This window comes from Myxine glutinosa, chromosome 10 (assembly GCF_964187855.1).
Source record: "Myxine glutinosa chromosome 10, kmMyxGlut1.1, whole genome shotgun sequence".
NCBI classification, from domain to species: Eukaryota; Metazoa; Chordata; class Myxini; order Myxiniformes; family Myxinidae; genus Myxine; species Myxine glutinosa.
This window is the reverse complement of record NC_136270.1, coordinates 129,317,397-129,339,317: the sequence shown is the minus strand read 5'-3', so window position 1 is coordinate 129,339,317 and position 21,921 is coordinate 129,317,397. Positions and strand designations below refer to the sequence as shown.

The 21,921-nt window shown below is 48.0% G+C and overlaps 1 protein-coding gene across 1 annotated transcript in view; it reads right to left on the bottom strand.

The window, feature by feature from the left end:
• The window catches only part of LOC137433765 (epsilon-sarcoglycan), a 33,414-nt gene extending 18,036 nt beyond the window's left edge, over positions 1 to 15,378 (bottom strand). The window contains exons 1-4 of the mRNA XM_068126060.2: positions 15,303 to 15,378; positions 12,138 to 12,272; positions 10,742 to 10,884; positions 10,287 to 10,359 (exon numbers count right to left, since the gene is read on the bottom strand). Coding sequence (XP_067982161.2) covers positions 10,287 to 10,359; positions 10,742 to 10,884; positions 12,138 to 12,272; positions 15,303 to 15,342 — 391 coding nt within the window. The 5' untranslated portion in view covers positions 15,343 to 15,378. The remainder of the gene's footprint in view (positions 1 to 10,286; positions 10,360 to 10,741; positions 10,885 to 12,137; positions 12,273 to 15,302) is intronic.
• Positions 15,379 to 21,921: the final 6,543 nt, after the last annotated feature.

Here is a 21,921-nt window from a genome sequence, read left to right as displayed (position 1 = left end):
GGTGAGTTTCTTTTACGCTTCGGTGATTTCTTTGTTAAAAGAACCATGTCACTGATTGTCTGTTGCAGCAAGAAGTCAATAACAGGATTATATCACAGGTGGCGTGACAAAATGTACGGACAGGTGCATTTGACGATTGGCTTCACAATCGGGTATATAAGGGTTGTTGCGTTCTGTATTAGTGGAAAACAACTGCTGCACGTCTACAAAAGTTATTGCCGCTTCCCCTGGAGATGGTCCGTCAACTCGACAATGCTGTTTGTCATTTAGTGGTGGCTTTACGAAATTCCGGCATGAAACAGCGTGCTTTTGCTTGGCAGTATGGCATCACTCAAGGTCAGGTGTCAAATATCCTGAAAAGAAATGCTCAGAGGGGTGTCCCTACTCCAATACCGAGGCCAGGACGTCCCCGCAGAACCACAAGGAGGGATGATCGCCAGCTGCACCGGTAAGTCCGCAATGGCCGTACCAAGTCAGCTAATCGGCTTAGGGCTGAGTGGCAGCAACTGACAAATGTGCCTGTATCCAGAAGGCTAGTCAACCAACGACTGGTTCAAGCAGGCTATCGTGCCAGGCGTCCCCTGAGAAAGCCACGTCTGACCAGACAACACCGCCAGTGCCGATTGCAGTGGGCCAGAGAGCACCGTCAATGGCAGCCAGGACACTGGAATCACGTGATCTTCAGTGACGAGTCTAGATTTCTGGTCTATCGTCAAGATGGCTGCGTCCGAGTGCGCAGACAAGTGCATGAAGCCTACAACGAAGATTGTATAGTGCCAAGAGTCCAAGCTGGAGGTGGTGGGGTGACCGTTTGGGCTGCTTTTCATGCAGGGGGCAAAACTGACCTGGTTGTTCTGAATGGAAACCTGAACCAGTTCAAGTACAGGGCCATTCTGGAAGAAACATTGCTTCCATTTGTTCGTGCAGCCTTTCGAGGAAACTTTGTCTTCCAAGATGACAATGCACGGCCTCATCGTGCTCGCATGATCCAACACTTTCTTGCTGACCGTGGTGTAGAGCATATGGAGTGGCCTGCCATGTCCCCAGATATGAATCCGATAGAGAACTTGTGGGCAGAATTAACGCGTCAAATCGACAACTTGGACCAGCAGCCTGCCTCTGTGCATGAATTGCAGCAGGCTATCGTCACTGCATGGCAAGCGATTCCTGTCCAAACCTTGGCAAATCTCGTGAACAGTATGCCTCAACGTGTACGTGCTCTCCTGAATGCTCGTGGGGGTTACACGAAGTACTGAACTGTAATTTTACTGTCCGTAATCCCAGTCGTAATTTAACTTTTGTGAAAAAATTTTTTGGCTAATGTGCAAAATAAAGAGATACTTCTGGGAAACACACAGAAGTTTAACACAGTACTGTCCGTGAATTGAGTTTGATATCAGTTTACATCACTTTCAAGGATCAATTTATTTGCTCGAAATGTCAAATGTGGTTTTTGTTTCTTTTAAAGGTCACATTAACAAAATCTAGAATAATTTCAACATAATTCCAATGAACTAACTTTTGGTTCTAAGTCATCTTGAAAAGTAAGTTCACCCCCACAAAAAAAATATTCCATATTAAATGCCAAGTCTGTGTATATATATATATATATATATATATATATATATATATATATATATATATATATATATATATATATATATATATATTGTTACGGAACCCAACGTCGGCCTCTGTTCCCCTTTTCGAGGGGGGATTAATCCCCTCGACTATGACTGACCGACGTGGTCCCTGACGCTGCACAGCTCCCTCCGGAGAGACAGGTGCGCAACCCCGTTCGCGACCGCGGACAGATGTTAATTGCCGAGCGGTTTTAGCAACCGCGGCACGAACTATTAACAAGAAACTAAACCCGATCCTTATGCGTTGGCCAAATCGTGCCACAGGTGTGCAATGATGGAAACCTCTAAAGCAACCGAACGAGCATGAAGAAGAAGAAGACAGAGTAGGGAATAACAGGTTTTATTACTATTTACACACAACTAAGCAGAAAGGAAAGGAAATGCGATTTACAAGGCAATGGAAGGAGCAGGAGACATAGTGCAATCATTAACTTAACTATACAGTCTTACTTATAAACCCCAAGACAACATGAAAGACAGACGAACAATCAGACTTACACGAATGGGGAATTGCAGATGGATTGGCTGGAGGGAGAGGAAGGTTCAGCTCGGACCGAAGCACGGTCGGGCCGGGAGGGAGCAGCCGCCGCCCTCTTGATCGGTCTCGCACGGCGCGTTCCTTCGCGGCCATGGTCGATACTGCCGTTGAAACCCGAAGCTGCTGTGGCTGAAGCTGCTGCGTGCCGCTGCGTCGCGTGCTCTTTCAGGGATTCCTCCGCTTCAGGCGCCGCGTGTTCTCCACCGGTTCATCTGCCTTCTCTCTCGTATCTCCTGGGGGCGTTGCGTGACGGGTTCTCTTTCTGACGCATCTCCCTAAGCAGTCCCTCACTCCTCCTTTTATTGCCCTCCCAGGAATCAAGCCGTGGGCTACGAGGGCACGCCTACCGGTTCGCTCACCGCGGTGCTGATTGGTGGTTAAGGGCTCTCTGACTCCAACTTTTGATGACGATGAGGAGCCACGCCTTTCTTCCCTGAACAGAGCACATGCTCAATGGCGGCAATTGCAGACAACTGCCCAATGCAGTTGGCAATGGAAGCTTTGGGATATGAAAGGGGATCTATCTTATTTAATTGATGAAACGCAATGAATTAGTGGACCACAGAGCCTTATACTGACATTTACGAAGGACATAACTACTGAGGGAATCTATGATTTGCTACGTGTGTGCGATGGATTAACTAAGGGCGACCTTTGATCTTTACAATTGGAGGGTGATATTTACAAGAAGATTTACAGCATACAAAAAGGGGAAAATTTACATCAAATTACACACAGTTCCCAAATCCTCAACAATATATACTGAAACGCAAAATAAACTTACCACCTTTGAAACCTTTAAATATCAACAATAACACTGCGTGTAGTAAATGTGTGAACTTATTTGTGGACAATAGTGTCCTCAGTGTCAGACAAAACGGTCATGGATGGTCACTTGAACCTTCAATGGTCACTTCATAGCACAGCTGTTGAACAGCCGTTTTGACTGTCAGTGATTAGCCAAGGGGTACGGGATGATTTTAATGAGCTGCACGTGATGTCTTGATATTGGCTTTAAAAAGGCCAGTGCAAAATGGGCATTTCAATCAACATGCCACGATTGTCAAGGGATAAACGGCAGCGTGCCCTGGACATGCTGCAAGGCGGACTGAGCTACCATGAGGTGGCACGTCGCCTTGGCTGTTCACACCAGACTATATCGGCCCTGGTGGACAGAGACACCCTCCACAACTCTGCAGATGACAGACCTCGATCAGGGAGGCCAAGAGTTACCACTGCAAGGCAGGACAGGCAGATGGTCCGAAGTCACCTGCGGGATCGATTCCGTCCAGCATCCCGCACTGTGGCAGAAACTCCGGGGTGTGCAAACCCACGGATCTCAAATGATACTGCACGAAGACGACTGCATGACTATTGCAGTCATGCAAGAAACTTACCACTTGTTTGAAATGTAATAAAATTGTAACAGTTCAAAATAAAACAACCCAACAATTGCTAATTGAAACATTGGCATTTTATTGATGACATGTCAAGTTTTTGACCAAGATACACCATCTCATCAGTTTGTTCTACAGTACAGAACAGCACAGGGTGCAATGTCAGTCCCCTTTCAATAGCGTGTGTGGCCACCATTGTTTTGGATACAGGCAGTGCATCGTCGGCGTATACTGCCTACCAGTCTTTGGATGGATTGCTGCTGGATTCTGTCCCACTCAGTCCTCAATGTCTGAAGCAGCTCTGCCCGTGTCCTGGCCCTGCCAACTACGCATCTCCCAAGCTCATCCCACAGGTGCTCTATGGGATTCAGGTCAGGGGAGAGCGCAGGCCACTGCATGGTGTTGATGTTCTCGCCTTGGAGAAATGCAGTGGTAAAGCGAGCAGCATGGGGACGAGCGTTGTCATGCTGAAAGGTTCTCAGTTCTGGGTGGTCTAGCAGGAATGCCAGCAGATGAGGTCGCAGGATGTTATCCACATACCGCTGGGCGTAAAGATTCCCATCCACAACCACCAGTGGCGTCCTGTACCGGCCTGATGTGGCGGCCCACACCATCACACTTGGGCCACCCCACCTGTTGGCTAGACGCACGCAACAATCGGCATATCGCTCGCCAGTTCTTCTCCAGACACACTCACGCCCATCAGGACTGTCCACACAGAACCTTGACTCATCGCTGAAAGCGACCTCGTTCCACTGCGCCAAGGTCCACCACTGATGCTGCTGGCACCATCTCTGTCGGTTGCGGCGATGGGCAGCCGTCATCACGGGGCCTCTGTATGGTCTTCTGGCAGTCAGACCATAGTCATGCAGTCGTCTTCGTGCAGTATCATTGGAGATCCGTGGGTTTGCACGCCCCGGAGTTTCTGCCGCAGTGCGGGATGCTGGACGGAATCGATCCCGCAGGTGACTTCGGACCATCTGCCTGTCCTGCCTTGCAGTGGTGACTCTTGGCCTCCCTGATCGAGGTCTGTCATCTGCAGAGTTGTGGAGGGTGTCTCTGTCCACCAGGGCCGATATCGTCTGGTGTGAACAGCCAAGGCGACGTGCCACCCCACGGTAGCTCAGTCCGCCTTGCAGCATGCCCAGGGCACGCTGCCGTTGATCCCTTGACAATCGTGGCATGTTGATTGAAATGCCCATTTTGCACTGGCCTTTTTAAAGCCAATATCAAGACATCACGTGCAGCTCATTAAAATCATCCCGTACCCCTTGGCTAATCACTGACAATCAAAATGGCTGTTCAACAGCTGTGCTATGAAGTGACCATTGAAGGTTCAAGTGACCATCCGTGACCGTTTTGTCTGACAGTGAGGACACTATTGTCCACAAATAAGTTCACACATTTACTACACGCAGTGTTATTGTTGATATTTAAAGGTTTCAAAGGTGGTAAGTTTCTTTTGCGTTTCAGTATATATATACATACATATATATATACATATATATATATACATATATAATATATATATATATATATATACATACACATACATACACACACACACACACACACACACACACACACACACACACACACACACACACACACACACACACACACACACACACACACACACACACACACACACACACACACACCTCAAAGCTGTCCAGCCTGGGTTAAAATCCAGACCCAGCCATAGACTGTCATCACGATGTTTCACAGGTAGGGTCTAAGCTCACTAGCTCGTCCCAAAATCACCAGCTGGTCAACACTAGGTTGCTTTATGCAGCTTTCTTAGGCTAGAAGAGCATGAGGGGAGTCGATTGATTTATTTAATCCTAGCCACCTGGGGTAATTTATTAGGTTAGAGCTGATTGGTTATTCACTCCAGTCACAGGTGACATACCTCATTGGGTCTCGTTATTTATGTTAACTGCTGTTGACATTTCACGTGGTACATGCTTGGAAGTCTTTGTGGTGCTTCTGTCTATGCTATCGCTTCTGTCTATGCTGTCGCTTCTGTCTACGCTGTCGCTTCTGTCTACGCTGTCGCTTCTGTCTACGCTGTCGCTTCTGTCTACGCTGTCGCTTCTGTCTACGCTGTCGCTTCTGTCTACGCTGTCGCTTCTGTCTACGCTGTCGCTTCTGTCTACGCTGTCGCTTCTGTCTACGCTGTCGCTTCTGTCTACGCTGTCGCTTCTGTCTACGCTGTCGCTTCTGTCTACGCTGTCGCTTCTGTCTACGCTGTCGCTTCTGTCTACGCTGTCGCTTCTGTCTACGCTGTCGCTTCTGTCTACGCTGTCGCTTCTGTCTACGCTGTCGCTTCTGTCTACGCTGTCGATTCTGTCTACGCTGTCGATTCTGTCTACGCTGTCGCTTCTGTCTACGCTGTCGCTTCTGTCGACGCTGTCGCTTCTGTCTACGCTGTCGCTTCTGTCTACGCTGTCGCTTCTGTCTACGCTGTCGCTTCTGTCTACGCTGTCGCTTCTGTCTACGCTGTCGCTTCTGTCTACGCTGTCGCTTCTGTCTACGCTGTCGCTTCTGTCTACGCTGTCGCTTCTGTGTACGCTGTCGCTTCTGTCTACGCTGTCGCTTTTGTCTACACTATCGCGGGCGATTCGCCAATAGGCGATTAAACTGGTCCGGTGGCTGACGGGGTGTGTGGCATTGGGATCCTCAGGTATGTACGACTTGTGAATGTTTTGCAGCTGTAGAGAAACCCAGGTAGAGTTTGAAACACCAAAGGGCTCAACCTTGTGTAGTTTTTCATGGTTGCGTTATGCAGCTTTCTTCAGCGGGAAGCTTCCCTCGTACTGTACTTCCCACTCCACTCCTTTTCCAAATGTGCATGGATGTATCAAAGTGTGCTTTTCACAATTTGTAAAACATTTGAAAGCAAGAAGAGTGGGTGTAATAGCTTAATTTAACCTTCAAGGGAGCACCACTGAGGGTGTATAAATATGTAAGATAATTATTCTTGTTGTGCTATCTAAAGTACAGATCGCCCTGTATGTCAGTGGTTCCCAAACCCATGGTCACCACCCAAATGAGGATCACGAGGGTGTTCCTGAGGGTCATGGGACGGTCTCAAAAAAAGAAATATTAGTGTTATAATGGGATTACTTCACTGTCACAATATGAAGGATTATTGAAATAGAAATTAAAGTAGAATAGTTGTGGATAATATAGCATCTGTTATGTTTGGAATTCACGTGTAAAATTCACATGTAATGTATGTTTGTATGAGAAACGGAAGTGACGGTTGGTTTTGGAGAGTGGGAGGGGCTAAGTAAAGACGGGGTTTTTGGAGGCCCAATGGGCATGCTGCACTGTGTTGAGATTTCGGAATAAACCATTGACGTTACCATCAAGTATGTTTCGGGTAATTGCTGCATACAACAGCCTCCATACACGCTTAATATAATAATGTTCGAGTCCGTTCATGTCCAATACTCGTGCGTCAAGCAGACCAGTGAGGAGCCTGTTGTTAAGTAGCACTCTTATCTGAATGCGATATCATAGATGGCCTGTATTTTTTGTGTTTTGAGCTTAATTATCGAATGCATTGTTTTTATTCGTTAAACGTTTTTATTCAAATTTAAAATGCCACGGCATCATTAAATTAAAACGGCATCAGCCCACGGGTCCTAAAATCCTGCTCCGCCGCTCTATCTCACCTTCTCTCTGTTCTCTTCACCCTCTCCTTTGCTCAAGGTCATCTGCCATCATCTTGGAAATCAGAAAACATTACCGCTTTACACAAAAAAGGTGCAAAAACAGATCCTTGCAACTATAGACCAATCAGCCTTCTCCCAATTATCAGCAAAGTCATGGAATCCATCATCGCTTCGGATATCAAATCCTTCCTCTTCTCCAATGGCTTGATCTCCGATCATCAATTTGGATTCAGACCAGGCCACTCTACTCTGGATATGCTGCTTCTGCTGTCTCAACAACGGATGAAGGTCCTCAATGTCAAACAGTAAATTAGAGCCATCTCCCTTGACATATCACGTGCCTTCGATACGGTCTGGCACTCCGGTCTGCTCAGCAAACTCTCCTCCTATGTTATCCATGGTAATCTCCGCGCATGGCTTGTGGACTTCCTCTCTGGTTGTAGTCAACGTGTGGCCCTGAATGGATTTCTCTCATCTCCCCTTCCTGTTCTGGCTGGAGTTCCCCAAGGCAGTGTTCTGGGCCAGTGCTTTTTCTGGTCTTCATCAATGATCTCTCCGACTCTCTGGAAATTCCTCTCTATCTCTTTGCTGATGACTCCACTCTCTGCCTCTCCATTCCTCATCCCTCAGATCGGCAGTCTGCAGCCTCCTCACTCTCTGCAGACCTGGACAAAATCACAGACTGGTCAAACAAGTGGAACATGTCTTTCAATCCTGACAAATCTCACACTCTTACTATGTCTCTCTGAAAAGACCGACTCGATAAACCCTCCCATCTACTTTCTCCACAATCCTCTCAAAGAAGTTCTGTCACTCAAGCTTTTGGGTCTCGCTATCTGCCATGATCTTTCCTGAGAAAACCACATTTCCAAGCTGGCCTCCAAAGCCAGTCGCCGACTGGGCATCCTCCGTCGTGCGAAGTCCTTCCTCGGCACACCTGAGCTCCTCACCACATACAAGGCTTTCATCCGCAGCTCAATGGAATACTGTTCCCCCCTCTGGGCCGGTGCTCCTGCCTCACTCTAGCTCGGCTTCACGCTGTTGAAACCAAAGCTTTCAGAATCATTGGAATCTCCCGCAATGAAGCTAACTCCGAGGGCCTTTCACTCACTCACCGCAGGCAGGTTGGTGGTCTTTCCGACTCCTCACCGGCCTTGCTCCCCCAGCTCTCTCTGTGCTCTGTCCCCAAAATATTCCTACAGGTCGCACAAGATCTACCAGCAACATTCTTATGGTGAAACTGCCAAAATCAAGACTCTCTGCTCACCTTCACTCTTTCATTCCGCTTTTCTCACGCCTCTGGAACAAACTCCCTCACTCTCTTCAATCCCACTCCTCCCTCCAGGTCTTTAAAACAGCTGTTCACCACCATCTCTTATCTTCCCCCATCCAAAACCTTGATCTTTTCTACCCCCGTTAATTCATCCCAGATCCACTTTTTTGAAATACCGACTTCTTTCTTGGAAGTCTTCGCAGTGTCCATGTGTGTTTTACCTCTCCCTCCCCCTTCCCGTGCCCCTTCCCCCCAAGCCCTCTCCCTCCCACAGATCTGCCGATGTCCCTGTTCTCTACTGTTGTACTTGGGTGCTTCCCTCTCTCTCCTCATCTTGTCTCCCGCTCCCTTTATCATACGTTTTATGTGTCAGTTTGCTTTTGTGATTAATGTTAGCTCTTACAAGATCCTCGATCTTATATACAAAAAAAAAAAAAAAAAGTTTGATTTTTCTACATTCTTAACTGTTCCAGATGAGTTTCATCATTGGAGTTTATTTTATTATATGCTGTTGCAAAATTTCTTTTTTATACTGAATCATTCAAGAATGTAGTTGAAAACCAATTTTTCGCATATAAGAAATTCGATTTTCGCATGTATCGACAGTTTACAATCTGACAGTCGTGCTTTCACTTGTTTACTGGAGGCTGAGATCTAGTTACGACAAACAAAGTAAGTATTGCCTGCATCTTACGAACCTTTATTTACGTGTATTTGAAAATATCCCTTGTTGACGTCAAAAGTATTTTCGAAGATCATCTGACGAACCTTCAGGAAGAAATGGACGGGTATTTTCCAGAAACCGTCGACCTCGATAAGCATAGTTGGATCAGAAATGTGTTCAACGTGGATGTCAGTGAAGTAGGAGAAGATATTCTGGGATTTCAAGAAAAACTTATCGAACTCCAAGAAAACCAAGTGCAGAAGCAACGCTTTGAAAAGCTCCCGTATTCGAATTTTGGACCCAACTCGAGGAAAAACCCATTCCGACTCGGGAGGCTGAAAAAGCTCTTCTACCTTTTTCAACAATATATCTCTGTGAACAAGGATTTTCATGTCTTGTTGTGGTCAAGACTAAAGCAAGGAACTGCGTGGACTTAACTGTGCTCTGTCCATCAACGTAAAACCAAACTTCGAGGAGCTTACCCACAAAATGAAGCAGTATCACTGTAGCCACTGAGAAAATCTTCGTGTAATAAAGTCTCATTTTCATGTAAATTTGTTTTTCATTTTGTCCAATTAAAAACTCTTTGAAAATCATGAGGTGTTGGTAATTAATTCAATAAAACTATTTGAATAAACACAATGTATCAAAATGATAGGTCATTAACATGTACAGCGTTTCGGGTCGCCAGGCCAGGACAACATTGTATATTCAGGGTCACCACCAAAAAAGTTTGGGAACCACTGCTGTATGTGGAAGCCACATCAATAATAATCCCGTCATGGGTTCACTACCACCAGGTTTCTTTCAGCACAGTTCACATTCTCTTGGAAGTTGGGTTTAAAAACGTGAATATATATACAAAAACATTTGAATTTCAATATCCCAGTGAAAAAAACTCCTAACTGACCCAACGTATCTCTTCAACATATCACAAAACGTCTTAATGTATTACAAAACCACCTGATCTGAGTATCTCTTCCATTTCCCACAATCCCTCATCAATTGCAGGTAAGTCGTTTTTGAGTGGATTAAATATCCTGGAATGCCAACATTAAATTATCAATCGATTATTTTATGGATCATACCATTTGATGGCAAGATGTGGAAGACCACTGCATGTTGGATTGTATCGAAGGTACGCCTATTGTAGGCGATTACCTAGAAAGGACACAAAGAAAGACAACTACTGGCACACATGCTCCATACATCTGGCGTTGGTTTTATCTGTAATTTCTGGTGCATTTCAAAACAAAACCTCAGTTTTCCAGGGCCTCATTCATACATTTACAACACCTGGCTCCAAAGTCGAATCATTCGTGCCGGTGAATCACCTGGATAGCAGTTCAAAATGTGAACAGAGTGAGTGTGAAAATACATGGGCACAGTTTATGGGCCCAAAATGAAGAGACAATTATTACATCTCAGGGGATCATGAAAAGCCATCATGGAAGTGGAGATGCAGCATTGCTGGAATAGTCGAATGATAGCTACGAATGGTGGGATGAAGGGGTATGTGATAACGGGATCGATGGATATTTACCTCCAAAACCGTCTTGCCCACATTTTGTCCAGTTGGTGTGCCATACAACATGCCATTGTCATGTGCAGAGCGTTGAAGATAATGCAACCAGCCAGGCCGGTCAGGGTATCCTTGACGGTTTGTGTGAAAGATTATGGGGTCGTCTGGGGAAGAAGGTGAGTAAGGGGTGAAGGGAAGGCACAATTGCAGGTTACAAATTTTGAAAACAAGATATTTGATCTATTTATCATTAAAAAATTCTACAGGTGGAGTTGCACCTATGGTGAAAAGTTCCTGTCAATCGGACCAACGGTTGCAGAGAAAATCATATTTATTCTGCGCGGACAAACAAACAAACAGACTCAAATGCAATACCCTCTCCTCAGGTGAGGATAATGATGTGCATATGTATACCATCATGTCTTGTCTTTGTGCCAAGTATGAACAGAATCGGTCCATGCATCCCTGAGATATGGGGTTGCGGAAGCACGGACGGACGAGGCTCAAACCATAAACCCCCCCGTTTTGGACTAAGTCCAGAGGGGGCTAATAATGTAGGCAAGACCTCCCTTTTCTCTGATGCACAGGGTGGATGCCAGACTCAAAGCAGACCACTTCGGAAACCAGGTGTGAGACGCGAGCCAGGTGAGGAGTAGCTTCCAAGATTCCCTCCCCCTCCAGGTAACACAGCCCCCTCCTCAGAATCTTAGGAACCCGCTAAGGTTCTCTGTTGGGAACCCAAGATTCCGGCCTTAGCTCTTCCTGTCACACACCTGATTAATTAACTTACCAAATAAATTATGGAGGGCTGTGGGAGGTGAACCACAGGTGAACTTACCTAATCTTTTTAACACTCTACCCCTTCATTTCAATTATCATAAAATTCACAATTATGTCCAAAAAAAGTTATTCTTCAATTTCGTTCCCGACCCTCTGCTCAGGATGATGTTCCTTGGGCGGGGAGAGGATGGAAAAAGCACACAGAACAAGCAGACCTACCTTAACCACAATTTACCTTCGCCAATTAAACCCCATCTAATTGACCCTCAGTGGATGTCACCTGCTCCGGCTGTCAGCTGAGGCCAAATACCCAAATTAGAAACGATCCAATTTCACAGATACCACAACAACAAGAACCACCACCATAACTAGTCATTCCCTGCAAGGCCATGGCATCTCAATTATCTGTGGGTGTGGCCTCAACTCGGCACTGGTGAGGTCCTGTGGTGCAGGTACCCACAGCGCAACAAAGTCCCACCTCGAGGGAAACCCTTACCTCCCCATCCTCACCCCTCAGCACCACAACAATCCTTTCACTACACCACCCTGCCAGAGTAGGTCACCCATTGGTCTTCCATGGATGTTCACTCACCCGAGGTTTCCATTACAGTCACAATATCCTCATAAAAAGTCTTACCTCTGTCTTCGGTGTGCGGAGGGAAAAAGCGTTTATAGTAAGCTCTGTTGAGGACGTGGACAAAGGTGACACCGGGAGAAAGGTAGTAATCCTGGTCACAGGACACCAGCTGCACAAGTGCTGTGACCAAAACAACTGCACCACGGGACAGTGAGAGAGTCATGTGGGATGATAAAGGGCCAAACATGCTGTATTATTATTATTATTATTTAATCCATTCATGCAATTCCATGGACTGTGGAATAATACACAGGACAAGGGAAAACAAGACCGATAGTCCAAACAATGGCGAAGCTGGGCTTGGATCTGCTGAGTACGGCGTCTGCTGTCCCCCGTCATGTGACCGAATCCTCCGCTCTGATTGGTGGATGTTTATGAGGGGCATACATACATACATCGGACAGACAGACAAACGCTGTTCCAGATGTCATTGCTCTACAGGCGACGCTGTAAAAATATAGCTGCTGAACCACGTGACTGATGACATCATTTTTTTTTCTAACACTTTATCCCTAGATCATGCTCAATAAATTTCATACTGATCTGATCAAGCGTTCTACTTGTCGATTTGTGACGTCAAAATGAAGGCGATCTATGAAGTCATAATTAACAAATGTTATTCCCAATGGGGAGTACTTTACAATGAGCCACCTGTCAATTTTTTTCCATGGAGCAGTTTCAAAGATATAGCGGTGGAAAGTTTTCCGATTTTTCCAATATGGCGCCCGTACCACGTGACCTATGACATCATAATTTTCATTTTTAAAAATCTATGGGAGGAGGCGCTCCCATGGTGAAAACTTCGTGTCAATCGGACCAACGTTTGCAGCGAAAACTACTTTTAAAGGGAATTAACCCGCAAGATTCCGGCGGAAGGGACATCCTGTCCATACGTACACCGGACGGACAGACAAACGCTGTTCCAGATGCCATTGCCCTACGGGCTACACCGTAAAAATGGACACAACATTTGTTGTTTGTGCTAAGGGTGGTGTCGTCTCTGCTGTCGACTACCTGCCATCTATTTATTAGGTATGAAATTCTGGCAGAGATTTTGACCCCATCCCCTCCATATACCCCACGATTCCTCTCCCCTCTCCTACAATAAACACCTCTTACCAATCTTTTCCTACTCTCACACATTCCCCGATCAATTCTCCAAGGTCTTCATTCTCTTCCTTTTTGAGAAAATTGAGATCCTCCGCGTATATAAAATAATAAATGTCAGCTTGTGTCAGTGAGTCAGTGTATGTATGTGTGTGTGTGTGTGTGTGTGTGTGTGTGTGTGTCTCCTCCATAACTCCAAAACCATGAAACCTGGAATCCTGAAACTTTGGATGCACGCTCGGGGAATGCCAAGGGAGTGCATGAATGAAAACTGGGTGTTTGGCTAAATTTAAACACCCCTTTTGAAGATAATTAACAGGGTACTCATCATGAAAAACTAAAAACAGGCCTCCACTTAGCCAGCTTTCCCCCCACGGGGGTCTTAAGCCACCATTTTATTTTTAGCCTGCCCAAAAACGCCTTGCCTTGGAACAGGCCGCGACGGTTTCTGTACGACAAAGCTCTCGTCATCGAATGCCTGATGTCCGTACCTACGAATCGCTAATCGCTTGCCAAGGCAGCCATTACTTATCAATCGTTTTGTCGGAGTGCTTGCTCGAGTGCTTAAGCCACTTGGCAAACGCTCTACTATCTGCTTGGTGATGCAACACACTCTGGTTTCACCATTTTCTAACCCTTTCCATTTGCTTTATTAGTCTTTTTGCTCTAATATTTGTAATGACTTTGTTGGTCAACTTTGAGTGCTATTTTTCGATGTCCGTTTGTTTGCACGCCATGGCGATACGGTCGACAGCAGTACTTTTTTCGGCGATACAATCCTTTTTTGGGCCAGGTGGAACAGGCCGTATTTGCTAGATTAATATATATATATATATACATTTTTTAACACGAGATCGTATTATTTCACCTTTTTGCAATCTGTTTTCATTTAGGATTTCATTTCAGTGGGTGGGAGTCCAGAAGAGGAGTGGAGTGGGAGAATGTGGGAAGAGGGAGGGGAACGGGTGTAGTAGGAGTGCGGAGGGAGTGGGGATGGGGGTGGCAGGGACAGAGGTGTGATGAGGGAGGGGAACGGGTGTGGTGGGAGTGCGGAGGGAGTGGGGATGGGGGTGGCAGGGACAGAGGTGTGATGAGGGAGGGGGAACGGGTGTGGTGGGAGTGCGGAGGGAGTGGGGATGGGGGTGGCAGGGACAGAGGTGTGATGAGGGAGGGGAACGGGTGTAGTGGGAGTGCGGAGGGAGTGGGGGTGGCAGGGACAGAGGTGTGCAGGAGGGGAACGGGTGTGGTGGGAGTGCGGAGGGAGTGGGGATGGGGGTGGCAGGGACAGAGGTGTGATGAGGGAGGGGGAACGGGTGTAGTGGGAGTGCGGAGGGAGTGGGGATGGGGGTGGCAGGGACAGAGGTGTGATGAGGGAGGGGAACGGGTGTAGTGGGAGTGCGGAGGGAGTGGGGATGGGGGTGGCAGGGACAGAGGTGTGATGAGGGAGGGGGAACGGGTGTTGCCCAGCAACCTTTGTTAGCGACACATACATGGCCCTGTTTGCTGCACTCGTTATTAGGTGTGCAGCAGGTAGCTGAGTGTTTGCATCATTGCAGTGCTAAATGATGCAGTGCCCCCTGTAGGCTAGACTAGCAATTTGTAATTTGTTCAACGTGCAGGAGTAAACTTTGACTACTCTTCACGAAGGATACTGTGGGATATTTAACATCCAGCAACACGGATGCTGGTACACGGGACGCCATCCTAACATCCATCCGAGGGATGGCACTAACATTGATGCTTCATCCTGGAATTCAAACTCCACGATGACAGTTTATAGCTGGACTTCGCTTCCCTGAAACCCCCAAACTTTCCAGTCTCTATCGGTGGCTCCTCGTACTCGATATTCCAGCAAAGCTCCTGTGTGGTCTTTCCTGACGTGAAACTCGGAATACTCCACGTTTTTGTCCTTCTCACGTCCGTTTTCATAACAAGCATTTGTTACCATCAAAATGGGACACAGACGCGCACATTGTAAAATCGCATCGATGTACAGCGTTATCCGTACGCGTCCGCAGTTTCAGAACCCGCCGGTGTGGACAGCATCCGGACACTGACCGGCGACGCCGACTTGCGCCACACTCGCTCCCTCGGCCATGGCAGTCGCCGTCGTCGGGTCGCGAGCGCACTGCGCATGCGCGCTCATCGCCTCTCCAGGCACGTTCACGTCGAGCTGCATCGTTCATCCAGTCATTCATTCATGAACGCTTCGGGTAATTCGTGCCGGCCGCACTATTACCCATTGTGACCCTGCATGGTATACATATTCTGTGAACCCACCACCCCCCCCCCCTCCCCATTCGGAATACAGTACATACCACGTGATCTTCAGGCTGGTACAACTGCGACGAATAACAATCTTAATAGGGTTCTCATTTTGACTTTACAAGAACGACAATTCAGAGTTGAGGGGTCGAAGTTGTGGACAGGTCAGCACTGTTATTGATGGAGGGCAAGGGACGGGGGGGGGCTGCTGAAATTGATGAAAAATATGGCTGCCAGAACATGTGAGCGATGACATCATAAATTTATATTCTCTAATATAATTGTTGCATAGAACACGCTCAATAAATTTCAAACTGATCAGACTAAGCGCTGTCCTTGTCGAATTATGACGTCATAATTATGGCACCAATGACGTCATTGTTAACAACACCTATTCCCCATATGGAGTTCTTTACAATGAGCCACGTTTCAATTTTTTCCAGAGCGGTTTTGGAGATAAAGAGGTGCAACGTTTTTTCCAAGATGGTGCCTGTACCACATGACTTTATGACGTCATAATTATCATTTAAATATTCTACAGGAATATTACAGGAATATTCTCCAAGAATTGCAGAGAAAAAAATTCATACTGATCGAATAAAGTGTTGTACTTGTCGAATGACGACATCATAATTAAGGTACCTACAGCATCATCATTAACATATCGTATTCCCAATGGGGAGTACTTGACATTGAGCCATGTTTCATTTCTTTCCATTGAGTGGTTTCAGAGATATAGAGGTGCAAAGTTTTTCCAAGATGTCGTCCGTATCACGTTACCTGTGACGTCATAATTATGAATAAAAAAATTCTCCAGGCGGAAGCACTCCTATGGTAAAATTTCGTGCCAATTGGACCAACGGTTGCCGAGAAAATGAATTTTAAAAATGCCGACATGTACGCACGCACGTACGCCACACGTACGTAACCGAATGCTTGCCCTAGCTTTCGCTTCACAAGCGCAGGGTAATGATAATAGTGTAGCGGCTACCGCTGGGTTTTCACAATCGCCTTGCACCTATCAAGGACGCGGAGCGATCACCATGCCGGGCTCGTCCAGGACGCCCGGGCAGGCCCGCGCTCAACTTGCCAGGCCTTGGTCGGGACGCCCGGGCATGCCCCCTCTCGCCTTTCCTGGGCAAACGCTCCGGGATAATTTGTATATATTGTTGCGGATATGGGATTTGCATCCATCCATATCCGCTTGTAAATATTCCCCTATTTCCTCAATACTTCCCAACTATCCCCAATCCCCCATTCCCTAGTCCCATTTTCTGTAAACAACACTCGGTAGACCCGACCTCCCCCTATTTCCCCCCATTAAATGTCGCATCCAGGTCCACCGCATCTCACGTAGACAACTATAGGACATCTTGCTAGTTATTCTTAGTCTATGTCAGTTAAGGATTCGTTTCCATTAATTCTGACCCTTCGTTGCACCAGAATGCAATTGTATGGCACCGTTAGGAAGTTTAGGACCTCCCAATACCACCCCGCAGCTCTTCCTCACGGTTCAGAAACAACAACAACAGCAACGGCGGCGGCGTGCACAGGGAGTGCGCGTCCTCACTCCGGCTTGGTTGGTAGGGGGTGTTGGGAGGGCACGAGGCCTTCCCCACGAGCCGCCATCAAACATGTGCTCGACGGGGTTACCAAATAGGGGCTCCCTGTCAGCTCCTCGTCAAGGGCAGAGCCCGGTAACCCCCGCACCCAATGGAAGCGGCGGACCGGTCCCATCTGGGGCGGAGCCAACCAGCCGAGGGCGTGTCACTCCCCGTTGAGCATGCGCAGCCGAGGGAGTGGTGACGTCAGATGCGCGCTGAGCTTAAAGCAAGAGAGACGTCCCTTCCGAGCGCTGTGAGGCCTCCCTGCATCTCTTGGACCGTGCTTGATCCTGTCCCCGAGCCAAGGTGCACCTTGTGCTATCGAACTACCTGTCCTTCCCTGCCATCAATCCCTGTGTAAGTCAGCCTTGTCCCGTTTGTGTGTGGTCTGTCTGGGGTAAGATAAGATTGTATCTAAGTGCCTATCTCTTCTGTGCCTTTACCTCACTACCTTGTAATCTACCCCTTTTCTCCCCCACCACTAATTATATCCTCCTCCGGAGGTCTTGAGAACTGTACCCCTTGCGTCGTTTCATCTATCCCAGTCGTTGTGTCCTTTCCATCATTGATTTAGCATAGCGCGATTTGGTCAACGTTTGGGTGGAATCGGGGTCTAGTCGGGGAATAACTGTTAGGTCGCGGTAATACACCACCGCTCGGTCGAAATAACATCTAACCGCGATCGGTAACAATTGGTGTCGAGGAGTGAGATACGAGGCCCGAAGCACGCTTAACGCGCTCAAAATTACAAGCAGTTGGAAATTGTTTTGTTTTACAAAAAACCCGAATTTTGAAAGTCGCACTATGGCAGATCAAGACGGCTGGGTTCCGGTAGAGGAGAGTGAGGCAGGGTCGATCCAGGACCAAATTGAGGGACATGAGGAGAGCGAAGCAGTGAGGGCGGCAGGTTCGCAAGATGGCGCTCTCGCGCACGAGGTTGCGGGCGCGCAAAATGGCGCCTCGCACATGGCTACGGCGGCCGCACCCGCTGCACAAGTGGGAGGGATGGCCCAAATGCAGGCCCTCATGGAGCAATTTATGGTACAAATGCAGGCGTCCCTCAACCTGCAGAAGGACGAGATGAGGGCTAATAGTCAGCAATTGGGGAACCAGATGGATGCTCAGAGTGAGCAATTAAGAGACGGGTTAAACAATATGGGAAATAAATTTGAGGGATTAGACAATGGGATAGAAGGGATGAAACATGGGTTAACGGGGGTGGAAAATAGAATGGCTGCCCAGGAGAATCAGATAGAGGGAGTGAAAAATGGGTTAGAGGGGTTAGAAAACAGTATGGAAGGCAAATTGAGGGACATGAGGGACCAAGCGGAAAGGGAAGTTAAAAAAATGGGGCAGCAGATAGAGGGGGTCAGAATGGGGGTAGAAACTAAATTGGATGCTCACAGGGAGGAAATGGAGCAGATGAGGGTGGCATCTGGGCAGGAGATGCAAGTGATGGGAGAGGAGATCAGAAGAGGTGTGAGTGAGGAGGTCGGAGGAGTGCGCGAGGAGGTGAGGCACTGTAAGGAGCACATGGAGAAGGAGGTGAGAAAGGGGACTGTAAAATTGCAAGGTGGTATAGAGGAGTTGACGCTGGGAGTAGAACAATTGACAGTGGGACAAAAGGAGTTGGGGGACCAGGTAAAGAAGAACACAGCGGTAATAGAGGGTTTAAAATCGACACAGAAGGAGATGAAAAAGGACGTAGGGGTAATTAAAAAAGAGTGTCAGACGGTACATGAGGACCTGACGAGGAAAATGAACAAGGTGGTAGAGGTGATGGAGGTTAAAGAGCGGGAGGTGCGGGAGCATATATAAAAAAATAAGGTGGAGTTAGAGGAAGAACTCAAGGGGGCGCACGAGGAGATGAAGGAGGTGAAGCAGAAATTAGAAGAAGTGGAAGAAGGGGTGAGCAAAATTAAGAAGTGACGGAGAGAGGATAAGAAAGAGATAAAGGAGGAAGTAAAAGAATTGGTCCAAAGTCTGTGTTCGGATCGTGATGATGTGCTCATTAACCGGATGAGGGATTCGCAGGTGATGGAGGAGAAGCGAAGAGAAAGAGGACCCGGTGTAAGTGGTGACCAATATGGTCGTGCGTATGATGCGCCAGGTGATTTAATAAGCTTGGGGGTCGAGATGGACCCGGATGTTCGTGAGAGGCCAAGAGTGAGGTGTATGGCTGGTCCGGAGGGTATGGAACGAGGGTGCGAGCGAGAGGGTCCGGTGATGGGAGAGGTGCGAGGTGTGAGTGAGCAAGGTTGTGGTGGTATGGAATGGGTAGCGGGTTGCGGAAGTGTGACCCATGCATCGACACCAACAGGGGTAGTTTTTAGAGGGACAGGGGAGGCACGAGAGCCCCTTGGGGATAATGTACTGTGGGGGCCCGGCCGGTTCGGCCCCGTGCTGACCCCGCAAGGGGCGACGCACGGGGTCCGGCAGGCGGGCAACGACTCACATACGAGGTGGTCCCACAAGGTCCCACTCGCGCCGTATGACGGTGGGTAAGGGTGGCATCCCTGCCACCCTTCCCATGATTGGGGGGCAAAGGAGCACTAGATTATGGGGTGTATGACAGTGGAAACTAGCCCGGGTGGGTTAGGATATTGTGTGTAGGGATCTAGCGAAGATGACATTAGGTAACGTTAAGGTTAGTTAGTGACAAGGATACCTGTAGAGGGGACGCAGGTAGATTAGAGTGGATGATAATGACGAGGGAGCGCAATAGTTTAAAGGGACGACTGGGAAGCGCAAGTTTCAGAGGGGAGTAGTTAGATGAGATGATGCTGTGTGAGAACTGGACAGGTGTGTGGAGCAGTGTATGAGTAGTGAGTGTTGTGGATCAGCGCAAATGCGCTTGGGGGAGAGAAGGGTGCAGGCGGCACCAAGTATGAGAGCACAGGTGTGCAAGTACAGGTGTGTGGAATACATGGAGTATTGGAATGAGTGGTGTGGAGAGAGTTGGAGTAAGTGGTACGGAGTGGTGTGCATGGTGCGAAGGTGTGGATGGGGGAAGAGTGGACCCCTTTTCACGAGTACCCGGGGAGGGTAGTTTAAAGAATAGTTAGAAGGTATAGGTAAATTGTGGTTGGATATTGGCATTTGTGGTGCGGTTGCAGAATGGTATTGTGGATGAGTGCATTGGTGTGGTGAAATTGGCTGGTCGTGTGGCCTGTTAGTATGAGTGTGAATGGTTGGGCACTCCGCCACTGTTAGATGTCGGCCAGGTGAGGCCGCAGGTGGGCTCTGGGAGCCGTTAGTGTCAGTGGGTGCCTGAGGATCCCGGGTGTGGATCGGGCAGCCCGTGCCAGAGAGGGCACTGAGGGGGTGAGAGTGCGAGAGGGCCTTCCCCAGTTAGTTAGGTTAGGGTGAGGAGCAGGTGAGCTCGGTAGGCAACAACAGTGGTGGAGGTGTGCAGGTGGGCGGACCAGCTGGGAGCGTCACACGACCCAGCCACCGAAATTGTGCGGGGGCACCGAGTGATGAATCGGGGGAGTGAGACCCCAACTTGAGAAGCACCACAGTTTGGTCAATGGGAATTGGTTTTTAGAACCCATAGTGTAAGTTGGCCAATGGATTGGCAGGGAAAGACCCTGGGTAATGTAAAGTTGTTAAAGTCATTTAGGAAATAGTTAGGATTGATGAACCTGTCGCACCATACGCAGCCACTTACCTGAGGTGGTGATGATGACTCCACACCTGTGTTCCTTTGTTCTGTGTGGCAGGAAAGGAGAATTGCTGTGTGGATTTGTGAGACGCATCACGACGTGGATGAGACATTGGGGTGATTCCATCTCTCCCTCCTTAGGAGGGACTGATGATGAATTGGTGATGGCAAATTTTGATGTTGAGTTGGAGATGGCAAATTTTGATGAGAGTTGGAAATGGCAAATTTGATTGGTTAGGAGGGAGAGAAGACGAATTTGGTTGATGGGAGGAACGGGGAAGACAGTAGGGACGTTTGTTGATGTGTAAAGTAGATGTTTATGGGTAGTGTTGTGTTTTGTGGATACAGTAAGGGGTAAGGGAGGGGCAATGTAGGTTACCTGGTGGGGGGGGGGGGCGTACGGTAGGAACGTACCTGTCTCACCTGGTTCCCATGTGCCCCCAGTGTGCATTACCTTGAATTGCGTGCACTTTTGCGCCCTTACCACCTTACTCACTTGTCTTCTTTTGTCTCCCACCTCCGAGGATCTGGCTTTGGGGCAGAGAGAGAGGAGAGAGAGGTGCTGGCTCCGCAGTTGTGGGCCTGTACTTCCGCTGCTTGCTGCCTGGATCGATACACCATATGGACCGCAATTTTTGTGGCCGCCCACAATGGACCGCAGTTCTTTTGCGGTCAAGCACCACCCGTGGATGGACCTCTGGGTCAACGTGGCACCTATGCCATACAGGTGAACCACTTTTAGTTGGCCCCCCTGACGGCCACAATTTAGAAATGGACGCGGTTGGCGCCTTTCTTTATTTCTAAAGAAGCCAGAAGGCCAAGTGCACTCCATGAAGGCAAGACCAGCGGCAGAACATCGGCCGGCTGCGACACCACCGGTGACCATGGACACTTGATTGTGCATTTATTATTGAACATTTTATTGGTGCACCGGATGGTGCTGACTGTGCATAATGGGGTGGTGCTTTTGGTGCTTGGACGGGGTGCTATGCACATTATTAAAGGCCGTAGGGCCACAGGGCACTCGTGGGTTGGTGTATCGATGCTGGCATGCGTGCTCTCTCTCTCTATGCATAACATCTGCATGTGTTCCTCAAAGAACAGGTCCTGGATCGTAGTGTAAATATCAGTCTTGATAAATGAT